The following is a 19,218-nucleotide window of genomic DNA, read 5'->3' on the forward strand; positions in this document are numbered from 1 at the left end:
CTGAATTATAAGATGAAGAAAAATCAGGAAAATGTAGCCTGGCAGTTCTGTACCAGCAAATCTAACGACATTTTCACCAACTACGTCTAACAGCGTCCTGAACCAGGGACGGCAGAAGGTGAAGACTTTCCTCACATCAAAAGTGTTCTGACTAAAGCTCAAAGTCTTTTGAAATTCAAAGCAGTAATATGATGTCAACACATATAAGAGTTATAGACTGTGTGATAAGAGACAAAGCATTAAAAAGTTCAGAAGTCAGTATACTGTGCAATTGTATGGAAAAATAAAAATTCCAGTACCCTACATCTCAATTTTTTAAGTATCTTGTAATGATGCCTTTCAATATCCTGTAGGTCTGCCAGCATCTGTCATACTTGCTGATATACAGTTTACAGAATGTGTGTGTTGGGGTTGGGGGTTTTCTGTGTCCTTTACACAGAAGGGTGTGTTAAGCCTGGCTTTTCACAGTCCATCAGGATGATCTCCGGTAGATATTAATGAGCTTTTCCTCTAATGTGGACTCAGTCGTCCAACTGGACAGCTTTCTAAGGATTGTGCGAAGCAAGAGCTCACATAATAACCTTGATATGTTTAGAACATCCATAATATAGATAATACTTGAGAAAGGCTTTATTTGTATAGTTGGTTTGAGGGAGCTTTGTATATGAAATATTATTATTATTAAAATGTAAAATATTTTGTGAACATTTGATCATATTAAAGTGGACTAACTAGGCAGTTAGATGACTCTCAGTCTGTATGTTGCAATTGGCTGCACTGTTTTGGTTGCAAAAGTGAAGTTTTGCAAAGTGTACATGCTTCAAATATTTACAAAGAAGTGTCTCTTCAGCTAAAAGTATTTGGCAATGCTTAGAGGGGGATGAAGGGGATGTAACCGAGTGTCAAAGATGTTCTGGCATGTGGAAAATTTGGTTTCCCTCTTAGTGCTTTAAGATATCCTTTTCATATGATTGCCAAAATTCATGCTGAAGCTTTAGAAAAATCCAGTCTTTATTTTAAAAAAATTTAAATCCTTGAGGTGGTACAATCTCAAAGCACGAAATTATTTCTTACAAAACCTCCAGTGGCCTAACTGTCGGCACATCTACTAAGTTTCTACAAAATACATGCAACTGAAGTATTCTGTTTACTTTATACTATACTTTTGCATATTTCTTTTAAATTCTAAGCAATAAACCATGACTGTTTCTCTGTGGTGCAAATATGATGCGACACAGAGGCCCATTCCTCTTAGGGTGTGTCCAAATTCAGGTGCTGCATCCATTGAAGGCCGCATCTGAAGGCCAGCTATGTCACAGCAACTCAATGAAGTCCGTCTGATTTGAAGGCTTCTCCAAAGGCAGCCTTTTCCTACCCGAACTCAAAGAATGTGTCTGGTGTGTCTTTCTCAGCATCCCAAGATTCGTTGTGGATTAAACGGGGAATGTCAGTTCTTCTAAACAGTGGTGGATGAGATTTAAGCATAGGGATATTAAAATTAGCTGTTCAAAAACTTAAATCTTATGACGATTACATTGTTTGGTTTTTATCATATATAGACATGTTTAGTATCGTTTTTGGCCACAAAATTTTTCATGATTTGTTTTGTTAATGTTATTTGTTAATGTTAATAATTAAAAATGGATAAATTAGATTTTAAAAAAGCTCAGCAGGATTTTGAGTTCCATTTTGCCTTGTTTTGTGTCATCTTTGCTGCTATGAGACAGGACATACAGAGTTGAGTGAATCCGTCTCTCTTTAAAGATATCTCCCCTCTTCTTCCTCATATCGTGTCTTTATAAAACCTTCAAAACAAAAACGGAAGATTTGGGATGTATCTTACTTTTGACAGAGTGAGAGAATTACATATAAATAATTGTCTTTACCACCTGTGTAAACTTTGCTGGTGAATGTTATAACACGTAATATAAGTTTTATAATGTATCTTACATTGTTTCATTTCTAATGTAGGATCTTGTGTCAGATAATCTAAGTCAATGTTAGAGAACAATTTTTTTTAGATTTACGGAATCTCAATTATCCTTCATAGCGGGGCTGAACCCGGTATTACACCAAGCACTGTAGCTAATATTAGCTGGTATCTCGCCGGTGGACATAAATACAGTCAAGTAATATTCCAGTCACAGAATATACACAATAATATGTCCATCTTACTTGTGAAATGTTGTCTGTGGAGCCCTCACATTAATAGTCCATCGATCCGAACAACAATATCCCTCAGTGCTCAGGCATCTTCTGCTGTTTTGATTGAGCAAAGTAGGAGGGTATACCGCTCCAAGATGGCCGACGTATTTCTTGCGCCGGAGCAGCCAATGCAGGATCTACTCTTATATTATGTCTATGTATCCACCTACCGACATGAGAATCAGGTCATCTGCAGGTCATTTAGGACCATGTTCTCCACAAACATGCTGTGCGCGGACGGAGAAGGGTCACCATTGTCTGGCCACGCCCCAGCCCAGTCGCTGAAGGCTTTCCTCGGAGACCGGAGTCGGACTGTTTTGTTGACATTCTTTATGTCAACAAAGTGGCTTTAGATATTCATCCGGGGTGCTTCGACTAGGTTTACCAAGGGACCAGCCCTTATACATTTAAAGCCGGGGGCGGGGGAAGAGAGACAGAGACTGTGGCGGCAGCGTGTCGGTTGGTCTGTGTTACCCAGAAAGCAGTTGGGCACAATAGTGCAACACCAACACCATGAGTGAAACAGCCTACTATATAAAGTACTCGGGGACCACTTTTTTATTATTACACATCCACATTTGTAGAGTACGGAACAAATCGCGTCCCGTATAGGTTCAATACAGGACGGGTGGCAACCCAAACTGTAGCGTCTTTTTATGCCCCTTATAATGCGGTGCGCCTCATATATGAAAAAAGTTTTAAAATAGGCCATTCATTGAAGGTGCGCCTAAAAATCCGGTGTGCCTTATAGTGCGGAAAATACGGGTATTAGCACATATCAGTGTTCAAAGCATGTGAAAAAGCAGTGGCTCATAGTCTGAAAATTAAGGTATTTTTTAATGTAAGCTTTTTTACTAACATTTTATAGTATTAGTAGTTTTTTTGAAGTTACCAAATGTAAGATGCACCAAATGATTTTATTATTCCCAGGTAAAATACTGTAACTTGATTCAAAAAATATATATATGAAATAATATATGTATATATAAATATGTCCTAATCACCTGGAGATTTTAAGTTGAGAAAATTCAGATATAGCCCAACAGATGTTTGCTTCTGAATCTTTTTAGATTAGCAGTTATGTGTATGAGCTTCACTGGGGTGTTGGACTTGGACGAGAGAACACTAATCAGAGGAAGCTGGAGCCAACGATGGGATTAAAGTCATAACACAAAAACAATCAGCTGGGATAAGTAGAATAATATCACCATGGGTTACCACCCCTACCCAACTTCCTGTTAGACATAGGAAGGATAGAATGAAGCTGCCTTGCACACTTTAGAGTGAGAACTTTGTTGCACGTCAACACGACAGAATGCTCACCATCGTTTTATAAAGTGCTTTCTGTGTGGGTTTTTATTTTGAGACTGATGAAGAATTTAAATGTTGCTTTGAAGATTGAAAGAGGAAATAAATGTTTTGGTTCTGTTAGCATCCTTCAACTCTCAGATGATTATTAGTATGAATAAAGTTTTCTGTGATGTTGGGGTAGGGTGATAACTGCTTCATAGTCTTATCCAACCCCACTGGGAATTCCTGACCTTACCTTCAGGAAGCATTGACCTCACAAATTATAATAGTCTCAGTGTTGGGGTTAAACAGTATCTGACCCTGTCAGTGTATATTATAAAGCTCTGCTAACATCATCATGTCCATCTCTGCATTGATACAATATGCATAGTGTTAAAATGAACCATTTTACTTTGACTATACTGGAACACTGACATGTACAGAACCGGGAATTCTGGTCCACCTCAGAAATCAGACTTTTCTTACCCACAACTGCACAGTTTGTTTTAGTTTGCATTCGAGGGATGATTTAGCCTGTGTGTTTGTATGAAAATGAAAGTGTGTATACTGGCGCCTGTGTGTTTGTGTGAGAGAGTAAGAGGATTAAGATCTGTTCACAGCCGAAGCATTTCGGACCATCCCCTCTGTTCTTATTGACTGGTGTGGAATGAACTTGTTGCTGTATACATCTCAAATTGTGTAAAAATTGTCGCCAAAAAGTACAAAAATGTTTATCTAACTCAACAAAGCAGAGAGCTTTCACTGTCTCTCCTCCAGGTGTCATAGCCTGACCTGAATAGCCTGCCTAATATCAACCTCTGCATCTTGTATTTACTTGTATTTTCTTCTTCAGTGTGGCAGGCAGCTGCAGCACATAATGGCTTCTCTGAACATATAGAAAGAGTGAAAGGATTTGTCTATGCACAGGAAGACTCGCGGGGATACAACGAGTCTTCCTGTTTCTGTGTCTTAAAGGAGATGAAATGTACTGTCGTTGTTTATATTACAGTTAGAACTCCCCATCTTAGATTCTTCTATTAGCTTTCATGTTTCTAGTGTGTTGTGTTTTGGCATTTTTCAGGATAAGCCTCTCAAACAGAAGCACAAAATATTTGTCGGCTCAAAACCATCCAATCTCTTTTAAATCCCATATCAACTGAACCTGACAGTAGTTTCCATACCTACCCTGGTCTCTCCAGATCAGCATTATCTACGCATCACATCACACAAAACCACGTAGTAAATAACCTTATTGCTTTACCTTGCAACATGAGTCCCAGAGGAAAATATCCCCAACATGGGAGCACTCTGGGATTGTGTTGGGGGCGTGAGAGGTTAAGACTTGTTGAATAGCTGGTAGGCGTCACACAATGAAGTGGATTAGGCAGCACTAGAAAGGGCCTTTGGGGCTTTGCTGGGGCGTTCAGCAGCTTACAGCACCTACAATAACAATGACACATTGAACAGCAAAGCAGCTCCAGCTGGGGTTGGCGAAAAGGCAAGCTGGGAGGGTAAGTGGTGGCAGTCATGGTTAGTGGTGGGAGAAGAAGAAAACCTGGGTTGGTTGCGTACAGTTAACTGGGCTTTTTATTTATTCTGTGTAGAAATTAAAGTCAATTCAGTTTGTAAAACACAAAAAAACAATGGACCATTCCAAGTCTCAGTTTTCCTCAAGGACCCTCAGGAGAGAGGCGGCACAGAGCTGCAGAGGTGAGGCTCACTCTAAACACTTATTTCTGCTTTGTTGTTGCCATCACGGAAAAAAAGGCTAATATTACAGATGCCCTATATTCCTACAGTTACAGTTATGGGAAAAATAAATTATACCCTTTTTCTATTCTAGGGTTTCACATATCAAGACAATAAAAATTTAGCAAGCCAATGTTGTACTGCATGATTGTTTTTTTAAGGCAGGAAGCTGTTTCCTTGCAGTTTCTATGAGTGTTACGCTGTCTAATGCCAGTGGGAATTTGCTGGAATATTCACTCCTGTCTTAAATACTTTGAACTTCCTAAACGTTCTTTCTAGAGAACAACCAGCTTCAGTCATTTGAACGGAAGCCAGAATGATAGCCGCTGATTGCAGCTGTTGTCTCTCTAAAGTCCCTGCTGATGTATTTCCATGCTAACAGCACCTGTATGTTCCAGAGCAGCAAACTGCCAACGTTTCTTCTTTTACAGATAATTTGTCAATCAACTCCATTGATTAGCAGCTCTTGACTGGTCCGTTCCTTTCTAAATCTGTAGGATGAACTTAGTCTTATTTTGTTTTGGTTATGTATGATAAATAATCACAGCAATCAGTTGTGTTTTGGTACTCTGCAACCTTTATAGATAATTTATATTACTAGACTTTGAATACAGTTACATGTTTGTCCATTGTGGTTTATAAGAAATCATATTGCTCTAAAAACAGAACATTTATTCATCGTAAAACTATCAGCTATTAGCTTTTTCAACCATTAGTTTGCTTTTGCCTGGTAAGGCTTAATATTAAGTGAAACAAAGCTGTTGAACGGCCAGCGTTCCCCTCTGCCTGGGATTACTTCAACGTAACTGCCCTGTGTAGTATTGGGGGAATTAGAGCAGTGGGGGTGGGAGAGCTGGCAGCAGGCAGGGATAACACCACAGCATGGCACATGGTGCCTGAGCTGGGATAATAATACTGCAGTTGAAAATAGGGTTTCTGAGCCCAAGTGAGAAACTCCCACTTCCTGTGTACCCGGCATGGCAGAAACACTGTCCACATTAGCTCTCAACATAAGCAGGAAATATTAAATCCATGCTGTGGTTTGATGTTATTAAAGTAACTTTAAAAAGACTTTCAGCCATTTAGTACTCTTCTTTTTTCCATTTCTGGGTGAGAGAATCTTAGTGATTTTGTGTTGCAGTATCAACAAGCAGTATCTGTTGTCTTATGTTAATTTTAATAAATTGTTAACATAACAGACTGAGACGCTGAAGGTTTGGTTCTCCTGTTATCAATACTAACAGTTTTTCATAATCAGAATTCCTTTTATTGTCTTTGCACACCAAAGAAAAAAATAACTCCCGAAGGCAAGTCAAATTGAATAAAATAATAAATAAGTATATCTCAATAAATATAAAAATATAGTAGAAACACACAACAACTGAGATGTTAAGGAAAAATAAATAAATGTGATCAGATTTTAGATTAATTAGTTGTGTTCAGGGTAACAACAGCTTGGATAAAAACAGTTTTTCAGTCTGCTTGTTCTTGACTTTATTGCCCTGAAGCCCCACCCTGAGGGCAGGAGTTTGAAGAGGTGGTGGTCGGGATGTGAGGGGTCCTTGATGATGCTGCGGGCTCTCCAGAGATCTGGCCTCTAGACATAAAACAAAACAAACCCTGTATGCTTAAAGACTATTCTTTATCAATCAGTCTCATGCCAGTGTCATATGTATGTTAGGTCATGTGAGTGCTAAAGCAACACAAATGCTCTGCATTTATTGGTACCTAAGGTAAATTTGTTGTTTAAAACTGTGGTTGCTAGGGCAACCAAGCCAAATTTTAACATGACTAAATTATAATTTACATGAAACTGCCATACTACTGATATTTGTAAGGGGCCAGTTGCAGTAGAATGTATTAAACTTAAAATATTTTAACTTTGTCTGCATTAGATCAGTACTTTTTTAAATTAAATATGTTTTAAAAATTCATACTGATGCAGTTTGGCAGCATATAAATAAAAACTGATGTGATTTGACTGATGAAATAATAAGCACATAAGTGTTATCTTGAAATTCTATTTCTGTGGCCCTCCAGAGGCTTGAGGGCCACATAAATTGATATGGTGGGCCGGTTTTGACCTGCGGACCTCGAGTTTGACACATGTGAGCTACAGGGCTGCGTGGCTCAACTCATTTATAAACAGCTCATAATTAGAGTATTGCATACATATTTGCAGCTTTCCTCAGTGTTATGCCATTACTATTGATGCTCTTAATTATTAGTGAACCTTCTCATCACTTTCATGCTCAGAGGACATTTTCTCCAAGTTAATTTTCGTCAGTGGTCTTGATGTGGGCCTGAAGATCCAGATGCATTCAATGGTTTTGTTCTGTTAACTTGAGTTAAAGTGCCGAGGAAAAAAGCCCACGTGTTCTGATCTCACGGCCATTAGTGATCACATCGTCCTCCTGATTTATAGATGACGGTTCTACTGGGTCTCGGATGCGAGCTGGTGTGTGTGACTGTGTTGCAACAGCCAGTGTGAGCCGAGCAGCCGGCAGCACAAGGAGATTAAACACAGATGGACGTCACAATGCACTGCATGCATCACAGTCTAAATACTGCACCTCCATTAGCTGCACGGCATTTCGTCCACACACTGACTGGTATGGTTGACAGTTTGTAATAACTAACTAATTCCTGATGGTCAGATCTTGACCAGAGCTGCTTGGACAATCCACAGTGGTGTTTATGATAACAATGTACGCTACAGAGAGAAAATCTACAACATCTTTAAGATGAAAAATCTGGAAACTTGTTGCAGCAGTCATTTCTCTCTGCTGCACCTCTGTCCAATGAGCTCGTTTTCTTTGTGGTTCTTATGTAGCTTTTTGCATCTCTAATACAACATGTGAAAAGCTGACAGACTTTTACTCTGTTGATTCATCTCCTACCTATGGTGAAGAAGGAGCTGAAGCGAAAGGAAATACTCTGGATAAACCAGCCGGTCGGTCATGGGTTTTATGGATTAACACAGAAATAAACAGATTATAAGTGGCTGAGTGGCTTACCATAATGTTAGCTGACCTCTAATTGATTGACTTATTCAATGATTTGTTGATTGATTGATTGTAATGAGAGATTTCTTTAGCTGGGAAAAATTAAAGAAATAATCCAAGTATTATTTTTCTGAATTCACCAATTTTAATAACTATTATAGTTTTAAACTAATAGTCCAGTTTTCTAAACTTGTATGCATTTTAAAACTGACTGAAATAACAGATTAAATTCAACATTATTAATAAGTGAAATATGTTTAAAACTTCCATTAATTAAATAATTTTCTTAATTGTTGTGGGACATTGTTTATCAAGCAATTAAAAATATAAATGTTATCTTCTTGCAATATATTGATGACACTAAAGTTTAAAAATCCAAGCATATTTAAGTAAATCAAGCGTATCATCCTGGTTCCAGATCAAACTGGCCTAAAGGCCTCATGTATTTTCTGTCTTATCAATTATTAAGACCCACATCCATCATTGTTTTGATAAACATTTTATTTTCCTTGGTAAAATATGGTAGTGATTTTATTATGTTTTCCAGACTGACTGTTAGCTACCAAGGCTAACATTAGCATCTGATTTAGAACTTTTATAAAGTGACATGATGTCCCTTTATTTTATGCTGACAGATAGATAATCTGTGAAAATATCGATCTCCTCCACCTCTTCCATGCTACTGTTGCTGTCTGAAGAAGTGCACCATTCTTGAGCAAAAACAAGCAATCAGAGCCAGGAGGAGGGTCTTAGTGCTGTCAATCAAAGTCACATACTCGCTGCTAAATGTGCTAATGGTGGAGAAACGATTTACTGTTACAGAAAAACCGTTCATCGACTGTCATCGGTGGCCATGCTAACTAGCCTTAGCTAACAGCACAGCCTGTCATAAGTAGCACCACATGAAGTTGTGATTGACAGCGCTAAGACCCGCCTCTTGGCTCTGATTGGTTGTTTCTAGAAGGCAGAGGAGCTCCATTTTTTATTCACAGATTTTCTGTCTCATACTGTCTGTTTCAACAGATAAGAAAAATAATATTTTTTATAAAATGTATGTACTATAGCTTTAATTCATGCTGCTGACAGCAGGTTTCTGTTTGTGTCTCGTGCAGAGCTGCAGAGGGAGGGCAGTATCGAGACTCTCAGCAACAGCTCAGGCTCCACCAGCGGTAGCATCCCACGCAACTTCGAAGGATACCGCTCCCCTCTGCCCACCAACGAGAGCCAGCCACTCAGCCTCTTCCCCACCAACTTCCCCTGAAGCTTCGGCCCACTGCTCAACACAAGTTCCACAGCAGTGTGAATCAGATGTGTGCTTGCTGTAGTCTGCTGTCCCACAGCTGGTGGGACATGAGAGAGACCCCAGCTGGATCAATATTCTCGTCAATATTGGTCAATATTCTAAACTCACATTCTGCTGTTTGGTGAAGCTTTAGCTGATTGTTTTCTTTTAATTAGTTAGTTCTAATGCCATGGTGTCCACTGAGCGTCCTCCATGTGTGTTGCTGATTTTTTACGGAGCGCCTATTGTGTGTCTGGGCCATAAGAAAAGGAGAAGAAAAAGAATGTTCTCCAGGCAGTGATGTGTGGCTCCTCCCCACCTCTCTCTCTCTCTCTCTCTCTCTCTCTCTCTCTCTCTCTCTCTCTCTCTCTCTGTGCGTGCGTGCGTTTTTAGATATGTGTGGCTGCTTTCATGGGCCCTTGCTAAATGTTTGTGATTGAAATTACTCCCTTCATGCCTTTGATTTTCATGTAATTACATTTGACAAAAGATGCAGTAATGAGATGACACTATTACTACATTGCAGAAGTAATTTAGATGTTTACAGTATAATTGAAATATGTTTCTGAATTTATCTAGATGGATTCCCTCTACTGCACTCAGCCGTTCCATGTAGAACATTCTGGTTTTGCACGCTGAACTAAATTTTTTGTAGTTTGTTTTACATATTTTGACCAAAATCTTGAAAAACCTGTAGATGTTTGAAACAATGCATTTTTCTCCTGATAGTTTTTTGTTTAGCATAGAGGAACATGATTTATTTGTTACCTGTAATTGTTTTTTAATCAATGTAAAGTAATTGGATGATTTACAAACTGATAATATTGTGCATGACAGTGATCAGGTGGACTGAAGTCCATGGATCTAAAAACTGGAGAGCAAACATTTGTTGTTGATAATAATCTAACTTTGCTTCCCAGCATTCATTCATTAAAAGCTTAATAAAAGTAGAGGACATTTTTTCTATGTTTATGTGGATTTCTCCAAATGTGTTGTTTCCATTTTAACCACAGCAGTGACCATCAGCACACAGTGCAACAGGTAACTAGTACCATATTTTTAACAGACCATAAAGTGTTGTTAAAGGGCCTTTTTACTGCCAGTGCTGGCTCTTTGTTCTGGAAGAACCAAAAAAAGAGGCTCTGTTTGTTTATTTTAATCAGCTCAGTTTGAAATCCCAGAATTCCTTTGTTCAAACTTTAACAGAATATAACACTGAACTCAAACTTGAAGGCAGATGTAGGTGAAAGCTAACAGACTCCTGAAATTAAAAAGTCACATTGAATTGAATGCTCCATCCTCAGTGGAAGGATGGAGGATCCGAAAGAGTCTCTTTTCAATAAAAACTGAACTTGTGTTCATCTGAAAATGGTAATTTCCAGTCCGGTTTGAAGAGAGAGGAGATGGTGTGAGATTGTTTTCCTGCTGCTGTTTAGACTCCCATGATCAGCAAGAAGAAAACACAACTTTGAAGTCAGAAGTCAGTTTAATGAGACACTTACAACTGGTAGCAGTATAAATACATAGGATTTCACTGTTTACATTAAAGCCATGTTTCCCAATATACTGCATCTGTTAAATATTTGTCCTTCATGTAATTACTTTTAACAAGTATAAGTGATTGTACCTTGAAAGCATGGTATATTTTCCAAGATTACCAAAGTGTGTGTTTTAGCACAACTCTTAAATTCTAGTGATTGAGCATAACGTGAAACCCCTAAATAAACAGAACCAGGTCCTGACAGTTAGCCCACTGAAGACCAAACACACACGGCATCAGTCAGAACAGGGCTGACTGCAGCAAGAGCCTCTACAAAATCTCCACACACTTGGTAAAATTATAAGATTTAAATGGTAAAAATTTTGACATCATTTTCAAACCTTCTCCACATTTAGTGACATTTCTCCAATTTAATAAAGCAACAATCTTGTTTGTAGAAGGGAAAATATGGAAAAGAGGTGGAATAATCTAATTGTAATTTTCCATAGCCTAGAAGAAATGTTTTAAATAACCAACTTCATGTTTGTTTGTGACATTGGATTTATGATACTGAAAAATAAAATCCCTCCTCATCGTCAGCTGTCTAGTAAAAACGGAAATGTTTGGGCTTAAAACGGACTTGCATTTTGATATACTTTAATTTAATCTGCTTTGAAAATAATTCTGGTTATTTGAAGAATAACTGCAGACACACCATGTTCTACAGTGGCCATGATGTTCTGTTCATACCGTGTTGTGGGCTAAACATACCTTTTGGAAATGTGACACAAAGCTTCTTTTTTTTTTTTTTTTGGCCTCTGACCAAAACATGAAAATTAACTTTCTGTGACCTGCCAGGCTGCCAGGCTACCCGGCTTGGACATTTTCTGAGCAAAGAATTGACAGGTATTTAAAAAACAAGTAATCAGTCAGATAAATACATATAGTGCAGTTCTACTATTTTAAAGACAAAAAATTATGTATAATCCAACAAATAATCTATCAGATAGATAGATAGATAGATAGATAGATAGATAGATAGATAGATAGATAGATAGATAGATAGATAGATAGATAGATGTGTGTGTTAGACCAGGATGAAGTGCTTCCAGTGTTTACTGTATTTTCTTTAGCTCCAAAGGGAATAAAATGCTCAGCAGATAGAAAATAAACATTAGAACAATGAGATTTGTGTAAAACAAAGAAGTCTGACCTAATTGTGTTCATGTGTGTCTGGTTTGTTTTTGGTTAAAAAATGTCCGTTCTTCATTCGGTGAAGTTATGAAGTTACTCACAGTAGTTACAGGAACCAGACATTTTACTCAAGTTACAGTGGTGACATTTCATGATAACACCACTCAAGAAAAAGTTCTAAGTACAGTGAAGGAAAGCTACTGTAAGTATTTTTTGTCCAAAAAGTAACTCAAGTAAATTTAACTGAGAAAATATAACTACTTACTATCCACCTCTGATAAAATAAAATAATGTAAAGGGATGATGAAAAAATTATCAGTTTTTAGTTATCTTTATTTAAAATTTTAAAAAAGCCATGTCAAAAATTCTTTATAAAATATGTGAAAAAATACAAAATTACAATAATAAAACCATTCTTGAAACTGTAGCAAATGTTACTGTTATTTACATTTTTTGTTTAGAATGAACTCCAACTCCTTGAGGAGAGATGGCCTCCTTGCAATCACCCTAATCTTATGTTTACCTGTTGCCAAGGATGCCAAAAATGAATTAACAAACACACTTTATCAGTTTAAAGCTTTGGACATTTATGCTTGTAGCTTTTTTTTCTGTTTTATATTTAGCTGTTATGTTTTTTGTTTTTGTTTTTTTTTTCATATCAAAGATGGAAATTGGGAGTTATTGATCAATGTGTTCTTTGAGATCAAGTCATTTAACATGATTTGGTCAAAAGAAATACAATGTAAAACTATTACATTGTGCAGCTTCACATAAACTGGGAATATCTCAGGATGGCTAAATGATTTTTTTCAAGCAGTTGTGAATGAAAGAAGCAGACGTTAATGTGACAGAGTGTGGCATGTGCTTTAATCTCCATAATATGTTAGCTTGACCTCTAAATTTATTGTTTACATTATGTCATGGTGCTCAACATCAGACAATATCTGCCAAAATCATCTGAACCAATGCACACAACATAAGACTGCTGCAAGGCCAAATGTTTTACTCCTTCAGTCTGTAAATATTCTCCACCAAACTGGATAAATACATCATCACACACAGATTTGTGGTGAATTGCAGCAACATAAACAGTGATTCTTGAGAATAGGGACAAAATGGGTTTTAATTTTTCCAACAAAAATTTTATTTCTCAACCTGATGTATGCAAATATGACAAATAATGTTTTGGAAATGTAAAGATGCTAAGGTGCAGGCTCCCAGTGGCAACATTTTTTTTTAATTACATTTTTAATCGACTTGACCTAGAACGCTGCCATCACCATCTGACAAAAATAAATAAAAAATAATTTTTAATTACCCTATTAGTGATATTTTACTCATTTTACAGACAAATGCTTCTCAAAAAACAAAATATTATTTAAAACAAAAAACAAGTCCATCTGACGGAGTTGACACTGCATTGACACAGAATTGAAGGTGGTGACAAACTAGTGAGTAAAATGAAAAACTTCATACATGTGAAGTAATGCAATTTATGTAAAATACATTAAAATGAATTAATTGCACATTTAAGTGAGATTTGACAACAATTTCACTGATGGAGTCAGAAAAACTGACGGAGTTGACAAAAAGCCCAACTGTCTCAATTTATATGTTATTCTGAAGGAGGCCATATTGTAGCTCATCAGGTCCATAAAATCTTTACATTTTACCAAAATTAAGCTTTTATTTCACAAAATTTCATAAAAGTTTAGTAAATTGTCAGTTATGGTGTTGACACATCATGGTTGTGACAAAAAACTTAGAAATAAAAAGAAGAAAACACTAAAAAATAACATAAGCTAACCAGAGCTAACTAGCCCTCTTAGCAAAGAAAGAGAAGGGAAGTGGTCATGGGGTCCTCAGAAGTTCTGGTGCCCCCCAATAATGCCTGATTTTTTTTTTTAACATTCTTTTCATTTCTGACGGTGTTGACAAAAACTAGGGACAAATTTCAATGGAGTTGGAAAATATATAAAAATTATTTTTAATTCAATTTATTGATACTTTAATTATTTATATGAATACTTGTACTTAATTGTCATAATATATAATTTTTGTATTTCTTTAATTATTTTAAACTATTATAATGCATTGAGTTCTGCTCCTGGACAAGGGCTTTTACAGGCATCATCCACCGACTACAATGTTTAAAATAAAAAAACATTCAGCAAATACCTGGAAAATATACGTTGTTGTGCTCACATGACCCAGGTTAGTTTAGTTAGATATTTGAAAAAATTATATTTTGTGTATATTTTATTCAAATTTTGTGCTTTATCCATAGGACCTGTTTTGTCCCTATTCTCAAGAATCACTGAAACAAACCTCAAGAGAAAATTGAATAGAATTTGGGAAGTTTTTTATTTGCAAAAAAGCATAGCAGATATCTTTGACTAGAAACATTTACAAAATAACTCAAAAAAGAAAGAAGGTTGCTGTGAGTCAATCAGTTCCATGTTGACCACCTGAGAGGACTGCTGAGCCTGAACCAGATCATCCTGCGGAGGTGAAACTCAAACATGGAAGTAGTTAATAACCACGTGTCCCTACTATTCTTTTTTCACGTCTTTTTGTTCGTTGTAATTTGTAATTCTGTTTTTAAAAAAATGAAACGAGTCGAGGTGAATGGAGGCAGATCAGATCAGCTCCTACCTGCAGAGGAAGCTTCCGTTCGCCGCTGCTGAACAGAACATCTGTCTTCGCTGGTTCCTGGGGAGATAAATGTTGTTTAGCGAGGAGTCCGTCAACAGGAGACGCAGCGCTGTGTTTTACAACATCAGTCACCTGAGAGGCGTCTGCAGAAACGGGGCCACATAGTAGGATCTGCAGGGGCCGACGAGGACACGCTGGACAGACTCACCTGCAGCTGCATGTGCTGCTTCAGGGGCTCCTGGGGCCTCAGTAAGTCTGACCACAAATAAGACAGAAATGAGCAATATGTCTGTACATAAACACTGTGGGAAAGGTTCGTTTTAGAAGCTCTTCAATTTACTTTGAGACAGTTAGTGTATCCACTTTCCTCAGTAATACTAATGCTAACGTTAGTATTCACTAATACTCTATCTTTTTAATCAGGTTTATTCGTTTTCTTTATTTTTGTAAACATCCATTTAAAATGCATCTTTGTTGTAAACTCTTTATATTTTCCTTGGTCTTAAAACATAATTTGGACACAATATTTTGTGGTTCCTCATATTCTAAATATGTAGTTAAATAAAGAAAACTTCCATCTGTTTGAAAATAGTCTTTCTTTTTAACGGCTTTATTTTTAAAGGTAGTCAGTTTAGTGCTCAACGCAACCTGGCAGTGAGGTGGGGGGGGGGGGGGGGTACAGGCTGCTGACCCCTGACCTTAAAGTTAGCACCAGGTTATTTGCTGGAGTAGAAACTCATGGCTTTAATTATAATTATTTTTACGTATTTATTTATTTTTTCATTTTTAATACTGTCATATTTATGATAGGCGCCGATCTCCAGATGTGTAAAAAAGAAAAAAAAAAGCAGCAAAACTTTGAACGCTAGAATAATAAACTGAACTGCAATGTTTCATTATAGGATCAATTTGGAGGATGACTTGAATTCTGTCTGCCTGATATATTTTTTTGTCTGTTATTTGTGTGTGTGTGTGTGTGTGTGTGTGTGTGTGTGTGTGTGTGTGTGTGTGTGTGTGTGTGTGTGTGTGTGTGTGTGTGTGTGTGTGTGTGTGTGTGTGAATAACTGCACAGTGATGAGCGCAGCGGACTCTTCAGCTGCTGCCCGATGTGGCGCCTTGTTTCATTTTTTCCCATTTAGAAAAACTCCACAATTTTTTTTTGTTTTGTTTGTTTGTTCTTTGTTTCGGCAGTTAGAAAAACGACATTTCTGCAGGTTGAGCCAGCTCTAAGGTTTTGTGATTAGAACACAGTTTGCTGAGCGCTGTTAGGACTCCCCGTCTTTTTACTTATTTTACTATCATTATTTTAATCTATAATATCTCGCTGTTGCGCAGAAACGCATTATATTAAAAATTATAACAATTTTAATGGTCGATTTTCGGCGTTCGGAAATTTTTTTAAATCAACATTGCACTAAATTGTATTATTAACTCATAAGTAGAGGATGAATGCGTGAAAACCCTGAATGTATGTGGGGAGGGGGTTCTAGAAGTTGTTGCGCAGAGGCCGAAATGTTCTAGATCACTTTTGAGGAGGCAGATGGTTGAATAACTGGATATATAACAACACAATAATAAAAAATCGAGAAAAGATTAATATGAAATCAGATGAAATTAGTAATCACTATAGACATCTCATGGAAAACATTTAATATACATATATATATTAGCAAAGATGCTTTCTTTCTTTTCTTTTTAAGTGTGTTTTTTAATACTCAAAGAGATCAGTTGGGCTTTTGTGAAAGAATAGCGCAGAGTCTGTCTTTTGGTTTGTTTGGTTCTGGGGTTTTGTCAGCATGACGGACAAACTCCTCCACCTGCGGGGCCTTTCTGCATTTTTAAAGGTGGTCAGTTTAGTGCTCAACGCAACCTGGTAGTGCTCGGGGTTCAGTTCAGACTCGTCGTGATGAGCAGAGCTGAAATGAATCCTCCGTCCACTCAGTGTGAAGGAGCAGAGTTTATCTGACACTGTGACACTGAACCTGATCGGACCTCCTCAGACTGTCTGGTTCTGATCTCACACCTCCGTTAGGGGGGTCACCATAGCGCCCCCGCCTGGTCACCCACCTGTCGCCGGGTTTTCACCGGAGAGCAGCAGATAGGTGGATCATTAAGTCACTTTCACTGAAAATGTCTGCATCATTGCGGAAGTGGGTTCATGTAGGCGTCAAACTGTTCCGCAGACAGAGAAACTCTTTTACGCTGTTTGCGCTCGTTTAAGGAAATACAGTGGCGCTTTTCCACAAGTTGGAGCTGATTTCATGAAACAGAGAAAAGAACAGGAGCAGCAGCAGGAGGAGAAAGAAGAGATGAAGCAGGGGAGAAGACAGGGGAGGAGGGCTAGTCGCTATGGGTGGAGTGGGAGGGAGAAGGAGGAGGAAAAGAGAAAAGGAGGAGAAGGAGGAGGAGAGGGCCGCTGGTCCATGTGACAAGGGGAAATATGAGGGACTTTGACAGGTCTTAAACGGTCTGGCGCCAAGGCCTCAGTCTAGCCGCTAAATATAGCCAGAGAGATGATGTAGGGAGATGGGAGGAGAAGATGGAGAGATGAAAGGAAGAAGGGAACAATGTCTAGGAGAGGAACAACACAACAATACTCGTTTATGGACGAATATGGCGCAAAACCATCCGGTTGTATTGTAATTAGAGCGTCTTGGGCCCGGATCGCTGATCCAGTGGCCGCTGATGCAGACTGGAGGCGCTTTTTACGCGCATTTCCACATCTGCAGCCGCACTGAGCTGTATTGAGCGGGCAAATCAAGGACACTCACTCAAAAGCTTCTGTCAACTTCCTGTATGAAAAGCATCACGCAAGCAGTTAATTATCTTTAAATATGAGCTCAAACTGCAGCAAGATCTGATGTCTCATATTCACCCTTCCAAAAATGCTCATTCTCAGCGTAATTCATGATAATTCCCTCTGTGTTTTATTGTTTACTATCAGGAACAACAGTCTCAGAAAGTTAGTTTATTTTCCACATTTCTGCATTTCTGTTGGACACAACCAGCTCCCACATGTGCCCAAAGAGCGGGTCTAAGAAGCATATTTACTGTCTGCTTCCATTAATCCCCAACACAGAGGATGTGTTAATCTGTCAGCGCACAGCCCCGAGAATTACCAGCAGTCCTCCTTCGACTTAATGACTTTTAAATCGCGCGTAATGGAGATTTCTCTGCCGTTTGAGGGCACAGAACAAATAAATGGTGACTAATTTGCACCAGCATTGTTGATACAATTATCCAGCTGAGTTTTGCGGCAGAAAAACCGTTATCCCCTCTCCATGTGTTGCTCATTTTTACCCTCTCAGTGAAGCTCTGGTCAGCTTTTAAAACAACAAAAATCAGCTGCTCCTTCATCCCTGCCAACCCAGCAGGTCTGAAGGTTCTCCTCTCAGCGGGCAGGTGCGGCCTAACTCAGAGAGAAATGAAAGTAAACCTTCTTGGATAAATATATTTTTACGCTCTAATAGGATTTTATGTGCCATGCAGTCTCAATGAGAGAAATGATTTTTCAGCCCATCCTCGTGCTTCACTCGCAGCCCTGCTTCCACCCAACAGGTCTGACTCTGCTGGAAGCCGCTGTCTGGCCCGCAGGCTCGCTACTTGAACGTGGCTGCAGAAAACTGGAAAAATCCGAGCAACAAGTGTGTACCACGGTAGAGATGAGCAATTCATGCGCCTACATCATGCGTTCATGTAACTGCTGCAGCATTTTTAAGAGGAGTGAATATTTAGTGTTGCCCCCTTCGACGCACTTTTTCAGTTGTTTTTTTTTTTATTATTTGCACATTTCTGTAATAAAGTGGCGAAATATAAAAGAATAATTATTTTGGATACAAAAGAACACCCAATTGCTAATTTGAGCTGTAAATGTATTGATAATATTCAAAACACTTTTGGAGCCAATGACAGTTTTTTGTTGTTGTTTGTTTTGTTTTGTTTGTTTTTTTTAGTTGTTTTTTTAGCGGCTGTCAGCGGAAGCGGCAGAGACGCGGCTCACTTCCAGTCTTCATAGGAAATACGCAGCCGCTTCTGACGGTCTCATTCAGGGAGAGGATCACTTTTTGTTTCTGTTTTTGTTTTTTAAGTGACGCCTGTGGCCCGAGCAGAGCAGCTGCTTCTCCGAAAAGAACGAAAAGAAAAAAAAAAAAAGACAGCTCACATCTGACACCGAGTCATGACCGAGGCGGAGAAGTGGAGCGGAGCCGCAGATGAGGCAGCAGAGGGGGCCGGAGGGGCTCGCACATGCAACACTTCAGGGTAAATACAAAGAGACAGGAGATTGTTCTCGTTGCGGTGCATCAGCCGACTGGCGCCGGGCGGCTCGCTAACAACCCGAGTTCGAGTTCAGCAGGAGC

At 38.5% G+C, this 19,218-nt stretch overlaps 2 protein-coding genes across 10 annotated transcripts in view; one reads left to right on the forward strand and one right to left on the reverse strand.

Annotated features, from left to right (window-relative positions):
* bcas3 (BCAS3 microtubule associated cell migration factor) overlaps positions 1-10,491 on the forward strand; it is a 386,651-nt gene extending 376,160 nt beyond the window's left edge. For 4 of the 5 annotated variants that reach the window (XM_081614859.1, XM_081614863.1, XM_081614861.1 and 1 more), the window contains one exon: positions 9,362-10,491. In XM_081614859.1, coding sequence (XP_081470985.1) covers positions 9,362-9,510 — 149 coding nt within the window. In that variant the 3' untranslated portion in view covers positions 9,511-10,491. Of the gene's footprint in view, positions 1-5,195; positions 5,206-9,361 lie in introns of all 5 variants that reach the window. The other variant, XM_081614862.1, reaches the window with a different exon arrangement.
* LOC145554666 (uncharacterized) overlaps positions 1-19,218 on the reverse strand; it is a 47,710-nt gene that overhangs the window by 28,003 nt on the left and 489 nt on the right. For 2 of the 5 annotated variants that reach the window (XM_081614869.1, XM_081614868.1), the window contains exons 1-3: positions 19,023-19,162; positions 14,993-15,115; positions 14,861-14,917 (exon numbers count right to left, since the gene is read on the reverse strand). In XM_081614869.1, coding sequence (XP_081470995.1) covers positions 14,861-14,917; positions 14,993-15,115; positions 19,023-19,162 — 320 coding nt within the window. Of the gene's footprint in view, positions 1-5,834; positions 6,842-11,805; positions 14,918-14,992; positions 15,116-19,022; positions 19,163-19,218 lie in introns of those variants that run through there. The other 3 variants (XM_081614866.1, XM_081614867.1, XR_014090649.1) reach the window with 3 other exon arrangements.

The sequence above is a fragment of the Poecilia reticulata genome, chromosome 13, assembly GCF_904066995.2.
Source record: "Poecilia reticulata chromosome 13, P_reticulata-male-v2, whole genome shotgun sequence".
In the NCBI taxonomy this organism is placed as follows: Eukaryota; Metazoa; Chordata; class Actinopteri; order Cyprinodontiformes; family Poeciliidae; genus Poecilia; species Poecilia reticulata.